Genomic DNA, 22,691 nt, shown 5'->3' on the forward strand with positions numbered 1-22,691 from the left:
CACACCAGGTAAAGTCTGTGTGTATCATTGTATTATTAAACAGGATCCAGATCTTTATATCTTATTAAATACATCTGTTGGAGACATTTGGATTCTTTTGGATATATTTGTACATTAAAAATGTGTGTGTGACAAAAAAAGTGTAATGTGAATGCCGAAACCAGCAAAGGACCTGGAAGTGGTGGAAGTAAAGCAGTAGAGTCAAGGTAGACAGAAGTGATTTCCAAAGGGTAGTTATCAGGGTCCCGCCCCGAGAGCAGAGTCTGCTGAGACCTGTGGAAACTGGCAGCAACCGACTGAAGAAATACAGAGTTAGAAGCAACAGTAAAGAAAGAGACATAGGGTAGAATTAAAGGTGGGAGCTCAGGTGTCCATTACTGTTTGTGGGATTCTGGCAATGGACAGAGTGTTTGCTCCACTTGGATTTTATTGCTCAGAGGGTAAGATGAGGGTAGGGAACAAAGAAGCCAGAAGTTTCTCAGATTGGGCATATCAGCTCCTATTGTTATTATTATTAACCTTAAAGGTAGCCTTGAGAAATCTGAAATCTGAGCCTTGTATTGGGAGAGCCTCCCACTGGAGATCACACACACAGCTTTCTAGGAAAGTGTTAAACTCCACTAGCTCTCTGTGGAGTAAAATGCCTCCAGCAATAATCTCCTCTGAGGAATTGGTGGGAGGGAGGCATTTTCTTCCCATCACCACCACAGGAGATCTTCCTCTGCTATAAGGGATATAAGCTGTGCTGCCCATATCTCAGGGATCAAGCTGCTCCCTTGGTCTCTGCCCCAGGCAAATGCAAATCTCCCCAGTGGGTATCTGCTTTGCCTGTTTACTAAGCAGAAAATGCCCCAGAAGATGTATCTTTTTCTAGGACTTGCCACAGTCTCTTCTATGGCCATTATTTTCCTCAGGGTGCTTACAACCCAGCAGGGTGTTTGTAAACTGTATCCCCAAAGGGCTAGAATTTCAGAAAAGCCAGGAAGTGTGCTAGCAATGGCTAGCTTAAATGTTAAATAGCTGAATTTTCTTTGTTCTGACTCACTCAGCTTCCTTTTTAATTTTCCTGTTTTTCTGGGGGTGTTTCCCTTGCCACGAATGGGGTCTTCAGTCCCCGTTCTCCCAGAATAAATAAGTTTCTTGGATGGAGTCAGGGGATTAACATGACTGGCTGTCTAAAATATAAAGTGGAAAAACAGGAATCATTTCTGTTTAAAGTTCAATATATGTTCTATTTGGAGATTTTGTTAGAAAAAGTCTAAAATGTTTTGACCAACCTAGAGTTTGATTCTTATGTTATGGATATTCAGTTTGTAAATTATAGCAGATTTCACCCCTTCCTGTGCTGTTCAATTAGTAACTTGATACTGAGTGCACTTCTGTATACATCTTATTAGAATGAATTTTTTTAAAACACTGAGGCATGGAAAAAAAAGATAAAAATAAAACAGCTCTGTTTATTTGTTATAACTCAAATACAGTATGAAAGGGAATTTCATAAACATGAAATCAATTCTTATCCTTTTCAGATTGACTGTGAAAGTGATATAATTAACTGTTCAACTCCTTCATGTCATTCTACATTAACAGAACAATAATAAGCAATTTAAGCAGCTTAACACGGTAACTGCTATGGCAAGGGGTGCAGTGCAGGCTTGTTCATGTACCACTTTAGATGTCTGTGTTATTTCAATGATTTCCTTAAATAGTTTGGAAAGGTGTTATTCCAGTTTGAAAAGAGTAATGTTACTGTTATGTTACCAATGGCAAATTGAAGGGAGAGGACACTGGAAAGATACTAAAGGCTTTATCATGATCTTGGTTCAGTCAATATTAACATGTTCTTCCCTTCTTTCCTATATTTAATTTCAATTTCCTCCAGAGATCAAAAATAGCAGTGTATGAAAAGATGTGGACCTACATGCGGTCAGCAGAGCCGTCAGTGTTCACGAGGACCACAGCTGAGGGAGTAGCTCGCGTCCGCAAATCCAAGGGCAAATTTGCCTTTCTCCTGGAGTCCACTATGAATGAATACATTGAGCAGCGAAAGCCGTGTGACACGATGAAAGTGGGAGGCAATCTGGATTCGAAAGGCTATGGAGTAGCCACGCCCAAGGGTTCCTCATTAAGGTGGGTGGGATAGTATAACAATATAACATGTGTTGTTATAGTATTCCACCTTCCCTGATGTCCCCCAGAGAGTTGTTTTGTTTTGTTTGTGAACATGGTATGTCTGTTTGTTTATTTTCTTTTTCCCCATTTCATATTTTTGACCAACGATCAGGTAATTTTTTTTAATTTTTAGAATAATTAATTATACTTGACATAGATCTTTGAAGGCCATATAAAAACCACAGTGGTTGAACACTAGCTGCTTCCAGTGGGCCTACAACATGGGTAACATTTGCTTCTATATCTTATCAACTTTTTTTGGCCACCAAAATCTATACTATCATTGTGTCCATAATAATTCTACATTTTATCATTTTTTTTAATTATGCCTGGCCACCAGTTTCTAAGTAAGAAGAAATCAACCTCTTCTTAGCCAATCACTTTTTTTTTCCATTTCAATATTTATTTCTTACAGCATCATTCTATTTAGATTATCCTGAGGTTGTATGAGTGCTAAGTTTGAAATCACATCTATTTATGAAAGCAATTATGATTGGAGGGGAAATGGGTTCTGGTTTCATAGTGCTTACTCAAGTCACACTCCCACCTGTTTCAAAGGGGGTGTGGTGTAAGTAAGATCTGTAAAATTAGACCCACAGACAATCCAAAGAGGCCTATAGGTAGACCCCTGAAATGTGATTCATGAGCAAATAGTTCTTCCTGTGGACTTTCATTCTTTCGGAAATATCGGTTAAATCTGCCCTTTTCATCTTTTTAATCCTGGACATAGAAAAATTCACATGTTTATGTCCAGGAGGCAGAATTTCCTATTTTCCTTAAGCAATAAAGGCTGCTATTGAGTTGATGGGTCCAGACCCCATCGAAAGTGATGACTGACAAATTACTATGGTCTTGGTGCTGCTCAGGAGAGGTTTCTATAAAACACAGAACCAAGAGGAAATCAGGATCTTTGCTAAAGGACTTAACCAAGAACCTGGTCTTGAAAAATGATGTCTCTGGGTAAGCCATTGAAAAATGAAGGTAATGAGACCTGTACTATTGCCCAGACCAAATGAAAACAATATAAAAATTATATGATTGTTTTCATTGGTTTCAGAAAGGGAACTGCAATGTGCTTTAGTATGTCTGGTGGGTGGAGGAAGGGTTGAGAATATAAAGAAACAAATACCTTTGCTGGAAAGGGTGGCGTGGAACCAGTATTTTGTGTTTGCAAGCAACACTGTAATTAATAATTAGTGAGGGGTTTTATGGTGTAATACACAAGGGACAAGTTTAAATGAAGATAGAACAAAACTAGCCAGTAAAGACAAATTTTGGCTTGGACTTTAGTAATGCTGAAATCAGGTTTACTTGCAGCTGTATCCCATGTGAAACTGGGGAAGTGTGCCGGGAGAGAGCCAAACTAATCAATTATCTACAATAACAGTCTACCCCCAAATCTCTCAACCACTCAGAAACTTAAACTGGCTTTAGGATATGTGGTCTTCGAGGGGATATTTTTGTGTGTTACAATATGAAAAATGCGTTGTTTCAATGAAGCCAAGTAGCAAACAAACCTCTGTTGCAGTCATAGTTCTAGGAACATCTTAGCATAAAAGAAATAGGCAGAAAAGCAGTAGTGGCTGGTATGTAGATCAGCATTAGACTATGATCACATTCACTGCATGTCTCTTTTGCTCTTAATTAATTCTCTGTGGATGTAGCTGCCTTGGCCTCTGTCTTGTGTCTCCTGATAAAGTCAAGCTCCAGGGACCGCAGTTGGCACTCCGATATGGGCACGCCTGACTCCCATTGATGGCAAGAGAGTTCCCTCTTAAATGTGCCACTTTGTCAACTCCACACTACAGGGATTGTTTGGGGAGAAGCTGAAGGGCTTCATCTGTCTGGAACTGTATAATAACCAGCCATTGGCTTCCCCCTCTTTTCCTGTCCTTCCCTGAATCTGGTTAATGAGGCAATTGTTCAACTCAGCTTCCTGGATGGGGAGTTTGTTTATGTGCTTTGTTTTATACACACCACAGTTTCCTGAGCAAGCTGGCCCCTGCATGCCAAAACCACAGTCATTTTGTTCTGTCTTTGAGAACGCTGGAAGGGCGCTGAAGGCTAAACAGCATTCACCTGACCTCCACCCTCCTCTCTCCCCAGCCCCCCACCATCTGAGCAGGAGGCTCATTAGGCTTAAATTCTGTCTTATTCAACCAGGGTTCTTCTGTTTCAAATGAGTCAAACTTACACAAAGATGGACTAATAGGCATCTTCTGTGCAATTGATTCATCAGGAGAAGCAATTCAAAAATAACTGCGTTCATCAAAGCAAGATCCAGAAGTCCATGCCTGTATCAAGGGTCTTTGAAATCTCTTTGTCTCATTCAGTTCAATAGAGATTTAAGTCTGTTTTCCTGGGGTGTGCATCTCTTTTTAATCAGGGAATTAGGTCTTTAGGTTAATAGCTCAGGATACAGTGAGACTTGAGTATTTCATTGTCGTTAACAATGGCTTTCTCAAAGACTGTGCCATTTGATTCATTAGGCAAAATGAGATTTTTAAGAAAAAGGAAACAGTAATCTTTCCTTCTTGGTGAGCTTAACCGGAGAATGTAGTCAGTGACTGGCAAGGTTCCTTTGGTCTAGGGGGTTTGAAAGGTTCAGATCTTGCTCTTTGTTCAAAGGGCTTCAAATTTTCAGAATAAATGTCATGGAAAAGAGGAAGAGGATAGGATAGATAGTCACGATGGACGGCAGGACTTGGATCTTTCACAAATGTAATCAAGCTCATCACACAGAGTGTGTCTGTGACTGGGATAAAAAAACAGCCCCCGCTGATGAGCAGCACCTGTCTGTTTAGCTCCTCACTCCTCAGAGACTTTATTTCAGAAGAGTATTTTCTGGACATACACAGTGTGAAACCACTGGCCGTTCTTCTATCACTTACCAGTGTTGACGCCCAGAAGTTGTTGGTTTATTGAACTTTGATGCAGATTCTGCAATTTTTAGGTGACACAATCATGCCAGATATATCGACCATGTTATATCCTGAATTTTCATTCCAAATACACCATAAATATTTATACTTTTATCAATGCCACAGCCTCCTCCCTCCTCCCTTTTCCAGTACCTGTGGCAATCCAAAAACCATTGTGAAAGGCTTTCTTTGGCGAAGAAATTGTTAAAGGTTATTTAAAATACACATTTTAGATGGCATTGCAATGGAATATAAGGTTTAGATGCAAGTGGAAGTGTGTTTACTTTGACTTTACTATCAATACTACCAACACTATCAACTTTACAAATGTGCTGTAGTTCAGAGTATAGGTATTTACTATACTATAGTATTCACAGCAAAGTCGTGTACCTTACTATCAAAATACTATCGACTTTATAAATCTATAGCATAATAGATTACCATACTATTAACTTTACTATGCAATAAACAGACCTGTTAAAGGTTCCTTGGAGTGAATCCTATTTGGGCTGCTATAGATTTACTTTTAAAAAGCTGTTAGATGAGAATTCCCCTTTTAAAGATATTCCCAGTGTCCAGCCTCTGTAAATACCTCCAGAGTACAAAGCAGCAGCTCATGTCTAAAGATTCTCCTCTGGCCTCCATCAGGGTTTGTGTACTTGGCCTAATTTGTGGAGCCACGTTAAAAACCATAGTCTCCTATACTTCATGATTGACCAGTGATAATTCCCACCCAAACTTTGCCTTCTCTAAAGCTGTTTGTGGGACCATATCTAAAATACAGCAAGTGTTCTGTCTCAAAAATAATAATAATAATAATGCTTCAGAAGAAAGCAATTCCAGTAGAACTTGCACCAGTGAGTAAGACCTGGAAAATGAGGCCCAGCTGGACTTGGCAATGTCCAGCTGCAGGAACCCTTAGCAACAAGAACTGATCTTTTGAAACCAGGCACATCACGCTTACTTTACAACTGGCAACTCAGAGCTCTGCAGCAAGAGCATGGCAGCGGGGAGGAAGTCCTAAGAACAGGAATTAGAATGCAGCATCTTTCACTGGACTTGTTCAGTATTAACAAAATCACTGGCCTCAAAGAACACTTGGCCCAAGCCTAGATCTGTATCAGGGTGGGTACAGTTCTGTGTAGGCCAAATTATATTTTGTCTAATTTGGAGAATTTGTTAGGGCAGAGGTATCCAACTGACTATTCAAATTCACGTATAAAGCTATAATGCCAAAGGAACCACTTTCACATGTAAAATGTGTGAGATACACTTGTGCACTAGTTCAACTGTACTTGGAAGGTTTGGAAGGAAGGAGTTTGCTGGGTGTTGGGTGTGCGACTAAAGCTGTAGTCCATTTTTGATATCAGAAACATGCCTACAGTATTTGATGTAGACACTAGAAAAATATACAAGTGTGGAAATTTAAGGCCTAGACTGAGCATCCCCTGGCCTCCAATGAGCAGACTTTTAACATGTCCTCTAAAAGTGAGTCATAGTGATTAGTACACAAAATACAAGGCTTTTTTAAATTTTAACTACTATAAAAAGAAATTTATTTTTACTTATGAATATCTTTCATTTTTCTTAGTGCCACGTGTGTGTTAAAAGATGCTACAGATAATTTTTGTAATTCTATTACATTTTGGAATAGGTCTGTTAAGTTAAGGGTGGGACAAACATATGCAACAAAAATCAGCTGATCCTGGGGCAGCACCTGTGGCTCAAAAGAGTAAGGCGCTGGCCCCATATGCCAGATGTGGTGGGTTCAAACCCAGCCCCAGCCAGAAACTGCAAAAAATAAATAAATAAATAAATAAATCAGCTGATCCTCTTAAAATACACAGACTCACATGCACACACAAAAATATCCCTTACTGCAATATGCATAAACAGCTACCCAATTTGCTATTAGAGATGCTGGTGTTTACTGTATACACCAAGGATTTCACATTCTCAGACTGAGATGTCACGAGGTGTGGGTTTCAATGCTGCACTTACCGAGGAGAAAACAGCTACACCGTAGAATTCATCTGTTCCACCCTCTCTTTCTAGACGCTGACTGCAGTAGGATATGGAAAACTTTCCACAGCCACTTTAAATTCTATATTTTTATTTAATTAAATAAATATGTTTAACATATTTCCTGTAGTTAAAAGATGACTGAAATCACAGCTCCCCATGAAGAAGAAAAAAATGTTGCTTTTTTTCCTGCATTTCTTTAAGGCTGACTGGGCATTATGTATTTTTGCCATTTTTCTCATTAGTAAAAAAGAAAAAATTAAAGTGCTGAAATTATTTGCCCTAGATCTTCTGTCAGTTCACTCAGCAAATGATGACTGGATGGGTGGATTCCAAATGAGGATGTATCCGAAAGTTTTAGGTTGGTCACCTGGGATGCCCTGCAGCTGCTTGAGTGGGTGACAGCAGGTTGAAAGTTTCTAAATTCAACCTTTAGCCCTTTGTTCTCACCACTACACTTAGAAATTGTATTTTAGTGATTTTCCTGAGAAAATGGTTAATTTGTAGCCATTTTAAAATCTACCACTTCAAAGAGGATCAAATTTAACAAGACAAAACCGCTACACAAAAATCTTAGTTTCTTGATGAGATTTGATGAGAGTGCTAAGACTGAATCTCCATTCTGACAGTTCTAAGAAAAATGAGGATTCCTAACTGTTGTACTGAGTTCCACACACCTGCCTCATCAACAAATATTATAAAGAATCTCCACAAACAATATCCATGTCCCATGAGATTCAAATTGATTCAGCAGCAGCAACAATACATAACAGCCGTGAGCACAGAGCTACACCGCCAAGTTGGCGACCATGACCTACACCTGCCAGCTGTATTTCGGAACCGTCAGCTGTGCTTGCGGTCACAGTTCCTAACCTGATATAGAGTAAATGTGCTGAAAACTGTGGCTCCACTTACCCTACATTCGAAACGAACAGAAGTATTTGCTCTTCATCCATGCCAAGTGGCCACATAGGCTCCATGTTATGTGGTTCATTTGTACCTATCACCTCAGGGAAAGGAACGGTCTCTAGAAGCGGTTTCCACACCAGTGATGGAGGCTAAGCAGAGGGAGAGAAGCAGCAAAGCCTGGGCTTGGTTGGGATCTTTTATGCGTTGGGATCTCCCTTTTTGTGGTGGGTTCTCTGGAACTAAAGCTGTGAAGCTGTAGGACTGGAGGGAAGACACGCCTAGGGATTCTAGCGGGGCTGAAATCCAGATGGAGGCACAAGTGTGAGAAAATGAAGTCCAGTTAGTCAAAGCAAAGCAACTGAAAAGATTTTCCAACAGAAAAGATACGGGGTGGAGGGACGTGATGAACAGGAAACATCTGGAGCTGGGACAAGGAGAGGGGCAAAGCTAGCTTGCCAGGAGCCTCTGCCTCTGCGTTTACATGGATCAGGTGTGTTGGTTGTGACCCCAATATATGTTTATGCTGCTTGTATTTAAGCTAGGCAGTAGGAAAAACACCCTGCCCCACAGAAGTTATATGAGGCTGTCAACATTCCTGGGCCTGTCTAGTAAGCTTGAGTTGACAGGTTGGCACTCCTGGGACAAGAAGGGACCCTGAGCCACTCCAGGACGCCTTCGTGATGGCACATTCAGGTCAAAGATAAAAAGTTCACGTGTGCATGGGCTGGACGTGTGGACAGGGGTGCTCCTCACCCTCAGAAGTCCCCCAAGTAGATCTGAATGTATCAAACTTCAGAGCTGTCCGCTTCCTGGGAAATTCGCCTCCATTTCCTCATAATTCAGCATTCTCTGATCCAATATTTATGTTCCGCCCGCCCCCACCCCCCAGCTGTGGAGATTAATTTTCTCCATCACAGGGTCTCAGGCTATAGGATCATAACTTCTCCAGGCATCAATGCTGTGGATGAAGTTGATGAGTGGTTCTTAACTTATCCTCAGAATAGCAGCGAAGGTCAAATAACAAGTTTTGTTGTTGGTTACACATCATTTGTGTTAGATTTTATTCTCCAGACTTACCTTCCTAAAGAAAAGGATGCCAGGAAGATGACACCCTGGCTGTTGCAGAGGGAGGAACCGTTAAAATTTCTCAGAGAGATGGTGAGTGTTAACTGCCTCTTAGCACTCAGAACAGTTTGGTAGGGGCACGTGTGTAATCACGCTTGGTAGATCCTCACCACGTCCTGGGCCAGCACCGCCTTAGCTGAGAGTGTGGAGGGAGTGAGGGGAGGGACTACAGAAGAGAGACAGGAAGGGGCTCCTTCTACTTGCAATACTTAGATACATAAAGAACTTTAACACACACAAATAGACACAACACAGGGTTGGGAGGGAGTGATGATAATCAGGTTTACTATAAAACTCCAAAATGCCTATAATAGAATGCTATAAACCTCAGTTTATTGTGGAGAAGCAATCTGCTCAGTGTAGAATTCTATATCATGCTGCTTTAATGTGGTTTTATACTAATGATAAACATCAATTTAGTATATCACAAGTGAATAATGGTTTTCTACAAAAAATGAAATGGTACCTATTTGTTTCAGCATAGCACATAAGAAACCACTCATCCACAACTTTAGACATTATTAGCTTCCTTTTGTCTCTAAATATATTATCAGCCAAGATGGGACTAGTTTATGATTCAAATTTAAGAAGAGAAAGATAAATACTTTGGCAGTTATAATGAGCTAGAAAATAATAATAACTCTGGTTTAGAATTGTATTGTATTTTAATTTAGCTAGAAATAAGAAACTATAATTCATTAATTTTAATGTTTGCTCCACCTTCGAAGAAAATCAGTTCAATAAATCTGTTTTTAGAATGAAATAATACACATGTAAGACAACTGCCATAAACACGCAGTATTTTAAGTATCTGGGAATACCTGAATAGAAGATCACCATTAGGTGGCGCTCATCCCTAGAATTCTCAGGAACAGGCATTATAGGATTATGAGAATGTTTTATAAATAATAATTACATTAACAGAAGTTAGGAATATTGTGTATACTGCTTATCCTTCTTTATATCAGATAAGTCTCTTCCATGATTGAAAGTAGTTTCTTTTAAATGGACAGATTCCATACTTTCTGAAAACCTAAAAATTGTTATTAAGAGATACTCACAGAATAAAATATAGTTCCAAAAAGTGTGTGAAACCATTTCAATATAGTGCTTTAATATCGCATAATTCAAAAATTATGAAAAATCAAAGGCAGAAAAAATCCTTGGCATCAACTCTGCCTTTCAAAGTGCACAATCCTGAGATAGTGGGTAAAACTATTGTTTTAAATACCACTGACCACACGAAACCATATCATGTCGTGTTGGAATAAACCAGATTTTACATAGCTTTTTTTTTTTTTAATTCTAAGTGAAGAAATGATCCCAGAGATAAATTTTTACAGAAATTTTCAAAATTTAAGGTTTTGTCTAAGTGCTAAATATTTGGGAGTTAGCCAGAATAAGAATTAAATTGGGGTTAATCAAACAAATGTGACACAAATAGCTTCTCACTTTCAGAGGAAATGGAGTATCTGGGTCCCTGTTCATTGGAAGATCGTAGGTAAACTGGAGCGAGCTTCCCACAGGGGCCTCCACTCCCATAGAAGCCTGGTTGTTTCTTACTAGGTGCTGGCAGATACGCAGCTTCTGAATGTCCCTTTTTGAAGTGGTGACAGTCTAAAATCCTATTAGGAACTAAGAAAAGACATCTTCAGCTTCCCAGTCCCTAGTCTTCCCTCTTTTCATCCATTTGCAACTAGAACCACAAAAAACCATAAAAGCATTATCAAGTAAGACAGTCTTTCCTTGTTAGCGCCTTTAGCATTAAAAAGTAAACTTAAAAAAAAATAAGGAAACTAAAAATTAAACTAAGTATCCAGAGTCCTAAGATGACACTTTACCCACTGGCTTTTATTTCATCAGCTTTCAGTTAGAGGTAAATGAAAGTAAATAAAACCCAAGAAAAGTTGACCTCAGGTCATCTTCCAGAATAAAAAGTAAAGTTCATAGTATTGATAAATAAGAAGAATTTCTTTCTATTAAATGACATAGTAATTACAATACTGTATAACCCAAAGAATCAGTTAATATATCATTTAATTTTCTAACTTGTTCACATTTAAAAGATTATGCTTAAATTTGACTCATATTGAACACTAACATTACTGAGCAGTGTATTCCGTTCAAACCGTTCCACAAATAGTCTTTTACTTACACTTTTTAACCCTGTGTGATGCCGTTTTATTACAGAGGAAGGCCCTGTACCGTAGTGGTGTTAAGTGACTTGCCCACAGTCCCCCAGCTGAGATTAGAAATGAGATCTTCTGACTCTCTCCAGTGCTCTTATAGGGAAAAGAACAAAAAGGGACTTTTTAATATAAATATAGTTTAATCTGAAGGCTTACTAAGCAGTTTCTGTAATTCTTTCATGCTGCAGTTTTGGCAACACTGATAATTTCAAGATTGATTGGAAATACTCATATAGAGTTCAAGTTCCATAATTACCATTTATATTAAAAAGTAGATAAACCCGTTGAGTTAAAGAAATTACTTTGAAGTAGATTTTAGGTCAGCACAAAGAAAGATTTTAAAATTAAAACTGGTCCCCTACATTGAGGGAAAATGGGCTTATGAACCCCAACATCAGACCTGTGAGAATGTAAGCAGAACATTCTCAGATTCGTAATGAGCAAACAGCGATGGCTCTGTTCCCGCTTTGACAGTCTGAGATTCTCAGTTATACCCTAGACTATCTTCAGCAAAACAACCAAAAAATTTTCATACCTCTTTGAAGTTGCAGACACTTAACAAAACTGGGGGAAAATTCATTCTCAGAACCTCCACAGAAGCTGTGGTTTTGCAATTAAGCCACTTCCTTAGTAAATAGCTGTTTTTATTGCAGTCTGAATACTTTGTGAAATGGAAATGTGTTTAAGGAAAGCACTTCTCTGTAAGAACCAGCATAGCTAGAGATAAATATAGGTCTTGTATGCCTGTGTGAACAATCATTTAAAATTACATGATAACATCAACTTTGGGCAAGGTACAAATATGACAAAATTCATTGGGTTATATATAAGAAGGAATAAAACAGCAAAAATAAAACGCATGCATATAAAAGAACTTGTTTTGACTTTTTAAGAACAAAACCTGTATTTCTGTATCTACATAAGATTTTTTTAAATGGCCATGTAAGGTAGTATTCTGGGGTGTTTCAATATGAAATACTTGAAAAGGTATTTTTTTAAGGGCAAAACCATAATAACCCTAACAACTTCAGCAATACTTAATTTCTTTTTCATTTTTCTCTTTATTGCAAATAGCAATCAGTTTATGCCCTGAAGCATGAAGACCACACAGCCGCTGTAAATTACAGACCACTGTAATTTCACTCAATCCAGGCAGTGTACTTATAGCTGTTCTTATTCACAGATTCCCAGATCATTTCTAAATATAAAACTATTTCCTTCAAAGCTCTGTCATGTGAGTGACTTCCATGGGTGAAGCAGGCGGTTCATAAAGTACAATTCACTCCTTTTATTTCCATTTTAAGCACATCTTGACAACTTCTGCATGTACTTGTTTCAGAAAATGTTCTCTCTGTATATATATTTTTTAATTTATAGCATTGAGTAGAGAAAAAGTTGGTTTGTGAAAACAGCCATTTTTAGAATACTCATTAATGACAGTGAATGAAGTTAAGGTTCCCAAGGAAGAGACGGGGAGACACACACGTGGTAGATGGTGGGATTCTATTATGTCGTATCTATGTCATGAAACTTTAAGGTGATTAAACTTTAAAGCTCATTTAAGTTTATACAAAAAAACCTAACACAAATTAAATGGTAACAGTCATAGATGGAGACACGATAACATTGTGTAACATTGTATCTGCTATATAGTGTTTTTTCCCTGCACATTTTCATAATGTCCATTAGAATAACGATTACAACATTCCTTATTTTGAAGTCTCTGGAAAATACTTGGACAAACTAAGGTTCCAAAGTACATCCATTTTCTCACCTGATGTCATTTTACTTGATGAAGAATTTTAATAAGTTACCCAAAGTTAAATAACAATAGCACATGATCTTGTATGGGTGCAGGCTCATTCTTGGTCTCCACTCCTTCACGTCTCACAGAATTCAACTGATGGTCTGGTATTTGGTTTTTATATGGGAGTCAATCACCCACTATCTCTGATATTATGCCAAAGGGTAACCAAGAACTGACTCTAAGCTCAGTTAATTAGTCAGTTTTCTTAAAAGAGATAAAGTAATCCAAACTAAGAAACGACCATATCAGAGATTTTATAAATGAAAATTTAATGACAAGCTACTATGTAGCAAGGACACGTGTGTGAATGTATTTTCTACCCGGACCTCTGCAGCTCCTTGGAGTGATGCAGATTTTCCCATCTGGATGGAAAGTGCTGCTGAAGCTCAGATCAAATAGCAGAACAGTGACAGGTGGGATGGAGCCCATTACTGTCAAATTCCCAGATCCATATCCTTCTCACTGTGTTGCCTTGTTTCTCTCCAAACACACAAGGTGTCCTAGCTAGACAGAGACATATTAAGAAAAAATCCCATCTTCATCCAATCGGTTACTTCCTATTTCAAAAAATAAAACAAGCACATAGTGTCTGATCATATCCATTTCCCAAACTTTATTCTAACCTTTCTGCCTAAAGACCCTTTAATGTTCTTTATTTTTATAATAATTACTGTTCGTATTCTATTTAGAACTGCTCCAAACATGGTGTTGTTTGTAGAACTATCATTTTCCTCTCAAAAGACAAAAGAGCATCAAGGAGATGGCTGAGAACACCGCAGCACACCCCTCCTCCCTGAGGAGCCCCACACACCCTCCATCATGTGCTCCGGCTGACGCAGTTACCCAAGCAACGCCTTTATATGAGGTCCCTACTCCAGACCAACCTTCAATTTATAAGAGCTTTCTGACAAGACTGACCGACTGAAAGGCAGAGAGGATTTTTTTCCCTCTTGCACAGTTAATGTTCAGTCCCCTTTGGCTTAATCCTTAAAATGGGTTTTGAATTCAATTCAATCAGCAAAGGACCCAGCATATCAGACAGTCAGTAGTGTCCTGTGAGACCTGGAGAGAGGGTTGGCCAGAATTGAACTTGACCTTAATACAAGACCATGTTCTATTATTGTTTAACTTTGGGTATTTCTCCCCTAGGAGGAGGACAGAGGAGAACTAACCAGCTCCAGGACCAAGGTAAGAGGGGAGTTTTCTTTCAAAAGAATGTGTTCCATCCATTTGAAGGAAACCCCTCCCCCACCTATTTTTCAATCCGTTTTTTCTTTATACATCTATATTTTTTAACCCACTAACATTAGGAAGCCAGCTTGACACTTGTCACTTACAATAGTTATTTGAACATCCACTTATAAATGGTATAGCAGGAAAAAAATACAGGCCTTCGCTCAAGTCCTTATCAGTTACATCCTAATGCATTTATGTTTTCCATCATCATTAAATATTAGCACCAGTCTTCCACAAAAGCTGAGACCTTAGGAAACTGTTATCACCTGTTAATTTCTCTATAGGAAGAAAACATATAATTACCGCCAATTGGTCCAATGGATAAGAGGTCACAAAAGTATTAAAACTAAAATCCCAAGTGTTTTTTAAGCATTTTAATAAAAGAAAAATTGGTATATTTTTAATGATACATTTTAGAAATATGATCAGGCTAGAATTTTGATCTGATCAAGCATAGACTTGATGAGATTTTTTTTAAGGTACTGTATAAACACTATGATTAGAAAAATAAAAGGAAAGGAAGGAAATATGTCTGGAGTGTTATTTCTCCACGTGATGCACCCTGCATCCCAGGCTTTTTATTTTTATTTTATTTATTTATTTATTTATTTATTTTTGCAGGTTTTGGCTGGGGCTGAGTTTGAACCTGCCACCTCCAGCATATGGGGCCGGCACCCTACTCCATTGAGCCATAGGTGCCGCCCTTCCCAGGCCTTTTTTATATAGGAAATTAGTATTTCCTGACTTTGATACGCTGTTCCAAGCTGGTTATTCCATAAAGGAGACCTCCACCCAAAGAGAGAAACAAGTGAGAGAATTTAAAAAACATCTAGAATTTGAACTATCGGGAGCAAGGCGGCTCCCACAGCCCACACAGGGGACCAGCTTCTATGTCTTACTCAGTAATAGTTCTTTGTTATCATTTCCTTCCAAAAAGGCTTGATCTTGTGTGACTCAGGTAGATTTTAGATCAGGTAACAAAAACACTTGGGGCTCAAGAAAAAGGAAATTTTTAAAAAGGAGAAAAAAAATGTACAGAAAGAATGAGAATTTAGGCCAATTTGTTGCCAGAAAATGGTCATCATTATTATAAACATGTTTAAAAGCCTGGCCTAACTTTAAAGTTGAATGTTGGATCTATTAATGAAAAAAAATCATTTCAGGAGGATGTTTTGTCAGAGGCACTTGTCACCTGAACAGGAACAATAGTAGTAATGTCATTAGAAATACACACAAAATCACACATACGAAATAGAAAATTTATTTTAATATCAACATATTATTCCTGTAGATGATTTTATTGTAATAGTCACCAAATCCAGAATCTCAAGCATTGAACTTTTAGCATGACTTTCCCTGACTTCTTCAGCGAAAAGTACAGGACATATTTGAGTCACATTATTCATTCTTGATTTATTCATTCCTGAATTTTAAGATGCCAGACATATGAATCTCTGCCTAGGGAATCATACAAAAGAAATTGTCACAATGTTTTTTAGTGAACTATTTATATGTTAGAATTTGATGTCTACATGAACATTAGTTGTCAGGAAGATTTGTGTGTATACTTTGAATTCTTATAAAATTTTCTATGGTAATCTTATTCAGGGGAAGAATTTCTGGTAGTTTTACAGTGACTTAGCTCTTTTGTATAACTTGAAGTCAATATGAAAACAATGTTTTTTTGGTTTTGTGGCTTAGTGGAATGATACACTTTGATTTATATTAATTCCACTTGATGTATTAGGTGCATTAAATATTATATTAATTTTTATTAATTAATATTAATTTTAATTAATTAGTATTATAAATTTAATTAATTAATTAATTAATATTGATATGCCTATGGAAGTGTCCAAACTAGTAACACAACCAACTTCTGACAGGAGCAAATAATTCAAAGACCAGGTTCTAGTGTTAACACTAACAAAAAAATAAAGTAGGTGAAACTATTTCTAAGAACTTTAACTTTTTGTCACTATTTTCAAATTTGATTTAAAAAATGAGCATTAGAATATATCTGTTTTAAAATATGATTATGAGCCCTGTTGCTCTCGAGATACGCAGCTTTATAACGATCTTTAAAATGACATGAACTTAAAATCTTTAAAGACCCATGGTATTACACTTCTGAGGCTTCAACTATTTTCAGAAAGTAACAGAAAACCTGCATGGTTTCCTACTTATGAGCCCCCTTTACAGACCTAAACTTTGAAAGTACAGACAGCTTCCTTTTATTAGCTTGTAATCCCTATTTCTATAAGAAGCACTATTTTTAATATCCACGTTCCTTCTCCTATTTGTATTATTCCCTTGCCTACCCAAAATCCAAGCCAAAATATAAGATGCATGAAACAAGATTAACCAAAATACATTTTAATTTACAAGAGCAAATACTGGCCGACTGCTAGGGAATCTGAAACTTTGAGAGAAGAAAGTTCAAACTGTGATTTATTTATTTTCGGTATCAAGAATTTGTTGGAGTATTTGTATTAAAGTATTTGTGTATGAACTTTAAATAGATATATTTAGTGAATTAAGTACATATTAAAATATGCAGTTAAATCTTAAACCAAACATGAGTTGACATTTAGTGTCTGTTAATAAGCATAATTTTTAATTTCAAAGATGAGCTAAATTATACTATTCTAAGTAGTAAATTTAGTTACAGAAACATTTTCTAAAGATGATGTATTTTACTGGCTACTTAAATAGCTGGGAATTGATTTATAAAAATACAGTTATGGGCAATTTTTTTCTTGAAGTTCAGCGAGAGTATCAAATTTCCCTCAACATTAACAGCAAAGTTGTATCTGATTTTGTCATTGAGTGTTCTTTCCTAATCTGGTTACATGAAGTGAATTGGTAACCCCTTATTTTTGCTATCCACAATCTCACTGAATACTTTATTAGATCATGTTTTCATACAAATAGACCAAATTGTCTGCCAGTATGCATAAAGACAGCCAATGAAAATATTTTTATGTCTTTCTTGCAAACATTTAATGAAAATTTTTGAAGCATTTTTCTTTGTCTTTTGTTTTAAAACACTTCATACCAAGTCACCCCAAAATCTGTCAGTTTCCATAGCTGTAGGACTCCCTTTGTTGTCCAGAACACTATTCTTTCACTTTATTGGGTTGCTTGCAAAATAGCACCTGAAGCTAATTTGCTTAGATAGCAATTCTCGTGTAGTTATTGCAGGCCAGCTACACTCTGGTCCTGCACTGGGACTGGGCATGGTAGGAAGTACCAAAAAGCACAGTTGCTGCCATCCAAGAGGGAGAAAAAAATGTACATAGATAAATAGGAAAGTGTGTATGAGCCAAAGCACACGTGAGTGCTTCAGATAATTGATGTTATAATCTAAGGAAGCAGGAGATATATGGAATCTAGAGCTCTAAGAAGACCTCAGAAAGTTGACATGTATTAGTTGATATATACTATTTGAATGAATAAGTCACTGAGTGAATACTTGACAAGGATAAGAAACTTAGGCTAAGCGGGGGAGCAGAAGGAATTCCTGGGGAAAGTTCTATTATGAGTTCTATTAGTGAGTTTGGAGTCAATTCTAAAAATATCTTTGGGACTTGACAGAAATTAGCCTGGCTAAAGTCAGAAAGGATCTGCTTGGGGAATTCCTGTGATTAAGAGACTCATCTTCTATGTTAGACAAACCCAAGTTCCAATTCTACCTTTGCCATTTTCTAGCCTGGCAACTTCGGGGCTTGCTTTCCTCATTTGTAAAATGGAAATATAATTCTGTAATATAGGTTTGTTGTAAGGATTCAACGAGAATATAAAGAACTTGACACAGTACCTGGCTCAATAAAATATGATAAAATTATATTTTCGAAGTGTACGTAAGCTGAATTGTTGAGAAGCCTTTCATGTCAGAAAAGTTAGAAAAATATTCTAGAGACAATCATAAGTCACTGAAAGTTTTTGACAAAACACTACAAATAAGCAGAGAAGCAAGATTATTCTGATTCCAGGGAGCAGAGTGTGGATTGAGAAAGGCCAGGGACCTGGTCTCAGGTGATCAAGGCTTTAATGAAGATGACACCACTGTAATGGAAATGAGGAAAAAAACTTGAGAGACATTTTTCAGAAAAACAGTTCTTAATGGATAAATGATTATATGAAAGTTCTTAATGGATAACTGATTATAGGAAAAAAGGCAAATAAAAATTTAAAAATTAGATTGAGTTTTGGGGCTGGGCCTTGTTATTTTAGCATTTGTTTTTACAGTTCTGTTCCTTCTGCGTAAAATTTTCTAACTCATTATGCTGAAGCATCCTATGATGCTGTTTTGGGGATCTGAGATTATACATCCCAGAAGATTAGGACCTAGATCATTAAGAACTTTGTATATGTTAAAATAAACATCTTATTTTAACCTTGGGAGAAAATAAATGTTACCCTCCAGTTAATCAAGTAATCGTATAGGTTCTTGGTATTGCTTTTAAGGAAAATCATCTATCCATCCTTTTTGGATATTTTGGGTATATCAGTTCAGTTGACAAGATCACCTGCTTTTAAGGGTTTTGTCTCAAGGAGTACTTAGCCTAACTGGACCAAAGTTGCCATCTTACTAATGCAGAGAATCTATGAGTCAAATAGTTTCCAAAGCTTAATCAGGTATAGATCCTACCAAGCCTAATAAATTTCATGGGGGGCAAGGAAGTTCCCTTACAATGCCATAGAAATTATGAATAAATAGCTTAGCTACTCAGGAAAGTGTGATGACAGGAAACAGAGATACCATAATACTGTGGAAAGAGCACTGGACCAGAAGGCAGAGGACCTGAGCCCTAGCTGGGCTTTGATGGACAAGTCACCTAACTTTGATTGGGCCTCCGTGACCCCATCTGTAAAATAGGGAAGTTGGAGATGTTTTCTAACCCATATTCTGACTCTGATATTCTAGGATTATGTCTTTAAAGCCATCGCTGAGGGCAGTGCCTGTGCCTCAAAGGGGTAGGGCACCGGCCCCCATAGACCAGAGGTGGTGGGTTCAAACCTGGCCCTGGCCAAAAACTGAAAATAAATAAATAAATAAATAAATAAATACTAAAAAATAAAGCCATCAATGGAAGTTTTTAGGAGTCTCCAAAGTATGGAAAGTATGTATGATCCATGGTCCACAGAATAGTTCAGAATTCCAGAAATCATGGAATCTAAGGAATTCTAAGTCAGGGGAGGGGCAAAGTCTACACAGCAAATCATGGTCCAGACAAGCACCCGCAGGAAAGGCCAAAATCATGGTCCAGACAGGCACCCGCAGGAAAGGCGCAAATCATGGTCCAGACAGGCACCTGCAGGAAAGGCCAAAATCATGGTCCAGACAGGCACCCGCAGGAAAGGCAATCCTACTGGACGCTCACATGCTCTGGTAATAACGTAAATTTCCTCTAGAAGAATAATGATCAGAACTTGAAAAGTAGATGATACCAGAAATAACTCGAGGCCCTTAAGTAAGTAGCAGTGGTCCTGTCTTGAAACAAATCTCTCTTTTGTATGATGTGATCATGGGTGGTGATAACAGTAAGGGGATGACTTGGGGTAGGAACTTTCTCACTTAGAATCTCAAATAATACCCCAAGACCACCACAAATAAAATGAAACTTATGTTATTTAAAATGAATAATTGAATTCTGTCAAATTATACATCTTTCCACTTTTTTTAAGTTTTTATCAGTTTCACAGAGTCTTTAAAAATGTCCCACACGTTGTGTTTGCAGAATGATCACAGACTGAGGCAAATACCCCTGGAAATCCCTTCTTGATAAATCAGTCTTAAAACCTCTTCTCTGTAAAAATTCTAAGCTACCATGCATCATAGAAATGTTCTTATTCTCTCCCCTTCAATAGACATACTTGAAAGTTATCACTAATCAATTTTAAAATAAATATTATAATCTAAAACAGATTTTTTGAGCCATGCTATGACTCCTTTTCCAAGGTCTGTGAACTTCCTAAAACCAGTCAGTGGTTTTGTGTATCTGTGCATTTTTCCTAAGAAAGTATCCAGAGCTCTAATCAGATTCTAAAAGGGGTCCATGACCCAACACAGATTAGAAAATTCTACTCTGTGACCTAAAATTAACAAAATCATGAAGCTATATGGCATTAAATATTTGTAAAGATTGCCTAAAGCAATACTCAACACTAAAAATATAATTAAAATCCTCGTCCATCACAATGCCCAGTTAATGCTCTGGATGAATTACTGGCAGACATTTTCACAAAAATCACAAAGTTCTTTCAAGAAATAACATTCCTCAGACCGAGTTCTCAAATAGGAATTAGTCATGCTAATTCCAAAGACCCTACGATTTAGAGACGATTGCTGGAATTTAGTCCAGTATCTACTTAGTTTGTTCAGTATTTCTGACTGAAGTTGGAGGAGGAAACCTGTGGTTCTGAGGCAGCCATGCAGACTTACTCACCTGTCTGTCATCCTAACCCAAAGGAAAGACACCGACTTCCTCCTCACCAAGGTGGTTTCCAAATGCTCATATAAACCATGCTGGGTCTGTCTTTTCATTCAACAAAAATGTTTCCCCTTAATTTTTTTAATATTAAACAATTGATCAATTCCTGATTGCTTAGGAACAATAAACAAACATTTATCAATGGTGCCATTTTATGCAAATCTTACTTGTCATTGCATAAGCAAACTGGAGTGAAAACTTAGTATCTTTTCTAAAAACTTTTTCCTTATGGATGTACAGCAATTTAGCCCAAGTTCTGCCTTTGGAAATGAGTGCGCAAATCCAATGAAGCAGAAAAAAGCCAAAAAGAGCCTTGTGCTTCTCTACTGGAAGGAATAATTTGAGAAGGAAAGTAATGGCACAGCTACAAGTTAAATTGAAAACTTAGTGGAGCATTGATAATGCTGAGACCTGGATACTGTGCAGGTCTGACAGCCCGTAAAAGGTGAACTGTGAAGGCAAAGGCCTTTCCTGAAGGCCACACATGCTTAGCTCTTAGCACCTTATCATTTGCCAACCTACTGATTGCTATTTACTTTTTATATTTTATAAATAGCTTCTTAATAATAGCTATTTTTCTCAGTAGGTTAGTCATTGATTTTATACAAAATTCCGGAGTTTATTGTAAATCCTCAGTGTTTCTGCTAACTTGCTCCACCTAACTTTATTTGGGTGACATCATTAATTAAAATACAAAAAGCAAATCCCATGTGATACTCGCCCCTTTCTACCTCACCCTGCTACTCGGAATATGTCTTCATGCACGCAGCTCTTAAGACAATACTGAAAGTGCAGCCATCAATTAATAACAGAACAGTCTAGACAGACTTGGTTAGCATTCATGTTACATGAAATTACTCTTATTAGAGTGGTGCTGCAAAAATTTCAGTGTATGTATGTGTGTGCATGTGTGTGTGTGTGTACAGAGTGGCCATAAAGACCATGTGCAGTTTGAAATTGCACACTATTTTAAATTCCACATGAACTTTATAGCCACCGTGTGTGTGTGCGTGTGTGCACATGCATGTATGTATATGCTATGTAATGAAGTTTAAATCAAAGGCGTTTTCCAATCTAGAATTTTAATTTTATCTCAGGAAAGGAATATAGTGAACATGTAGTATAGTGGAAGATAAAAACAAATTGCATTATTTAAATTCCTGCAAAAAAAAAATCCCCCCAAAAGACTTTTCCTTAGGGTGTCCAATGCATGTTTGGGAAAGAACATAGAATCTCTTTCTCTAAAAACAGAGATATATACTTTTTCTTTTTTAAATGGCCCACTGAGCAGGATTCAATCCTACTCACAGTCAATTCATTTAATTTGGCCTCAGGGAAAAAGCTGACCTTGTCAAAGTAAGTATGTGTGAAATAGCAAGTCTTCTCTCCATGACCCTAGGAGTTCTATTAACATCCCGTGGCTCTGACCTGATGGGGTGTGTCTGCTAATTAACGCCTGACCTGTTCCTGCAAAGTAGAGCTTTGTAGCAGCCAAACACATCACATGTCCTCAAGCCTGTGACAGAGGCACAAACCAAGTGGGCCAAGGAAAACCACATAATCAGGAGCCATGGATATTTATCTGAGATGCTAAAGAATAACTTCTAGATTCTGCCTCTTCCTTAAATTTTATTTGATACAAAATAGAATTTATATTTTGGCTTGAATCAAACAATTCTGAAAGGCATTATATGATAACTGAAAGCACTTTTGTTTGTTTTTTATTTATTATTAAAGCACATTATAGAAAATTTGAAGTGTGTCAGCAAACATAAAAAACAAACGTAAGCTGAATAAGATGGCTGGCACCCGT

The 22,691-nt window shown here is 37.5% G+C and overlaps 1 protein-coding gene across 7 annotated transcripts in view; it reads left to right on the forward strand.

Moving 5' to 3' along the window:
* GRIA4 (glutamate ionotropic receptor AMPA type subunit 4) overlaps positions 1-22,691 on the forward strand; it is a 441,346-nt gene that overhangs the window by 398,454 nt on the left and 20,201 nt on the right. For all 7 annotated transcript variants that reach the window (XM_053594958.1, XM_053594959.1, XM_053594956.1 and 4 more), the window contains one exon: positions 1,883-2,130. In XM_053594958.1, the coding sequence (XP_053450933.1) occupies positions 1,883-2,130 (248 nt within the window). The remainder of the gene's footprint in view (positions 1-1,882; positions 2,131-22,691) is intronic.

The sequence above is a fragment of the Nycticebus coucang genome, chromosome 6 (assembly GCF_027406575.1).
Source record: "Nycticebus coucang isolate mNycCou1 chromosome 6, mNycCou1.pri, whole genome shotgun sequence".
NCBI classification, from domain to species: Eukaryota; Metazoa; Chordata; class Mammalia; order Primates; family Lorisidae; genus Nycticebus; species Nycticebus coucang.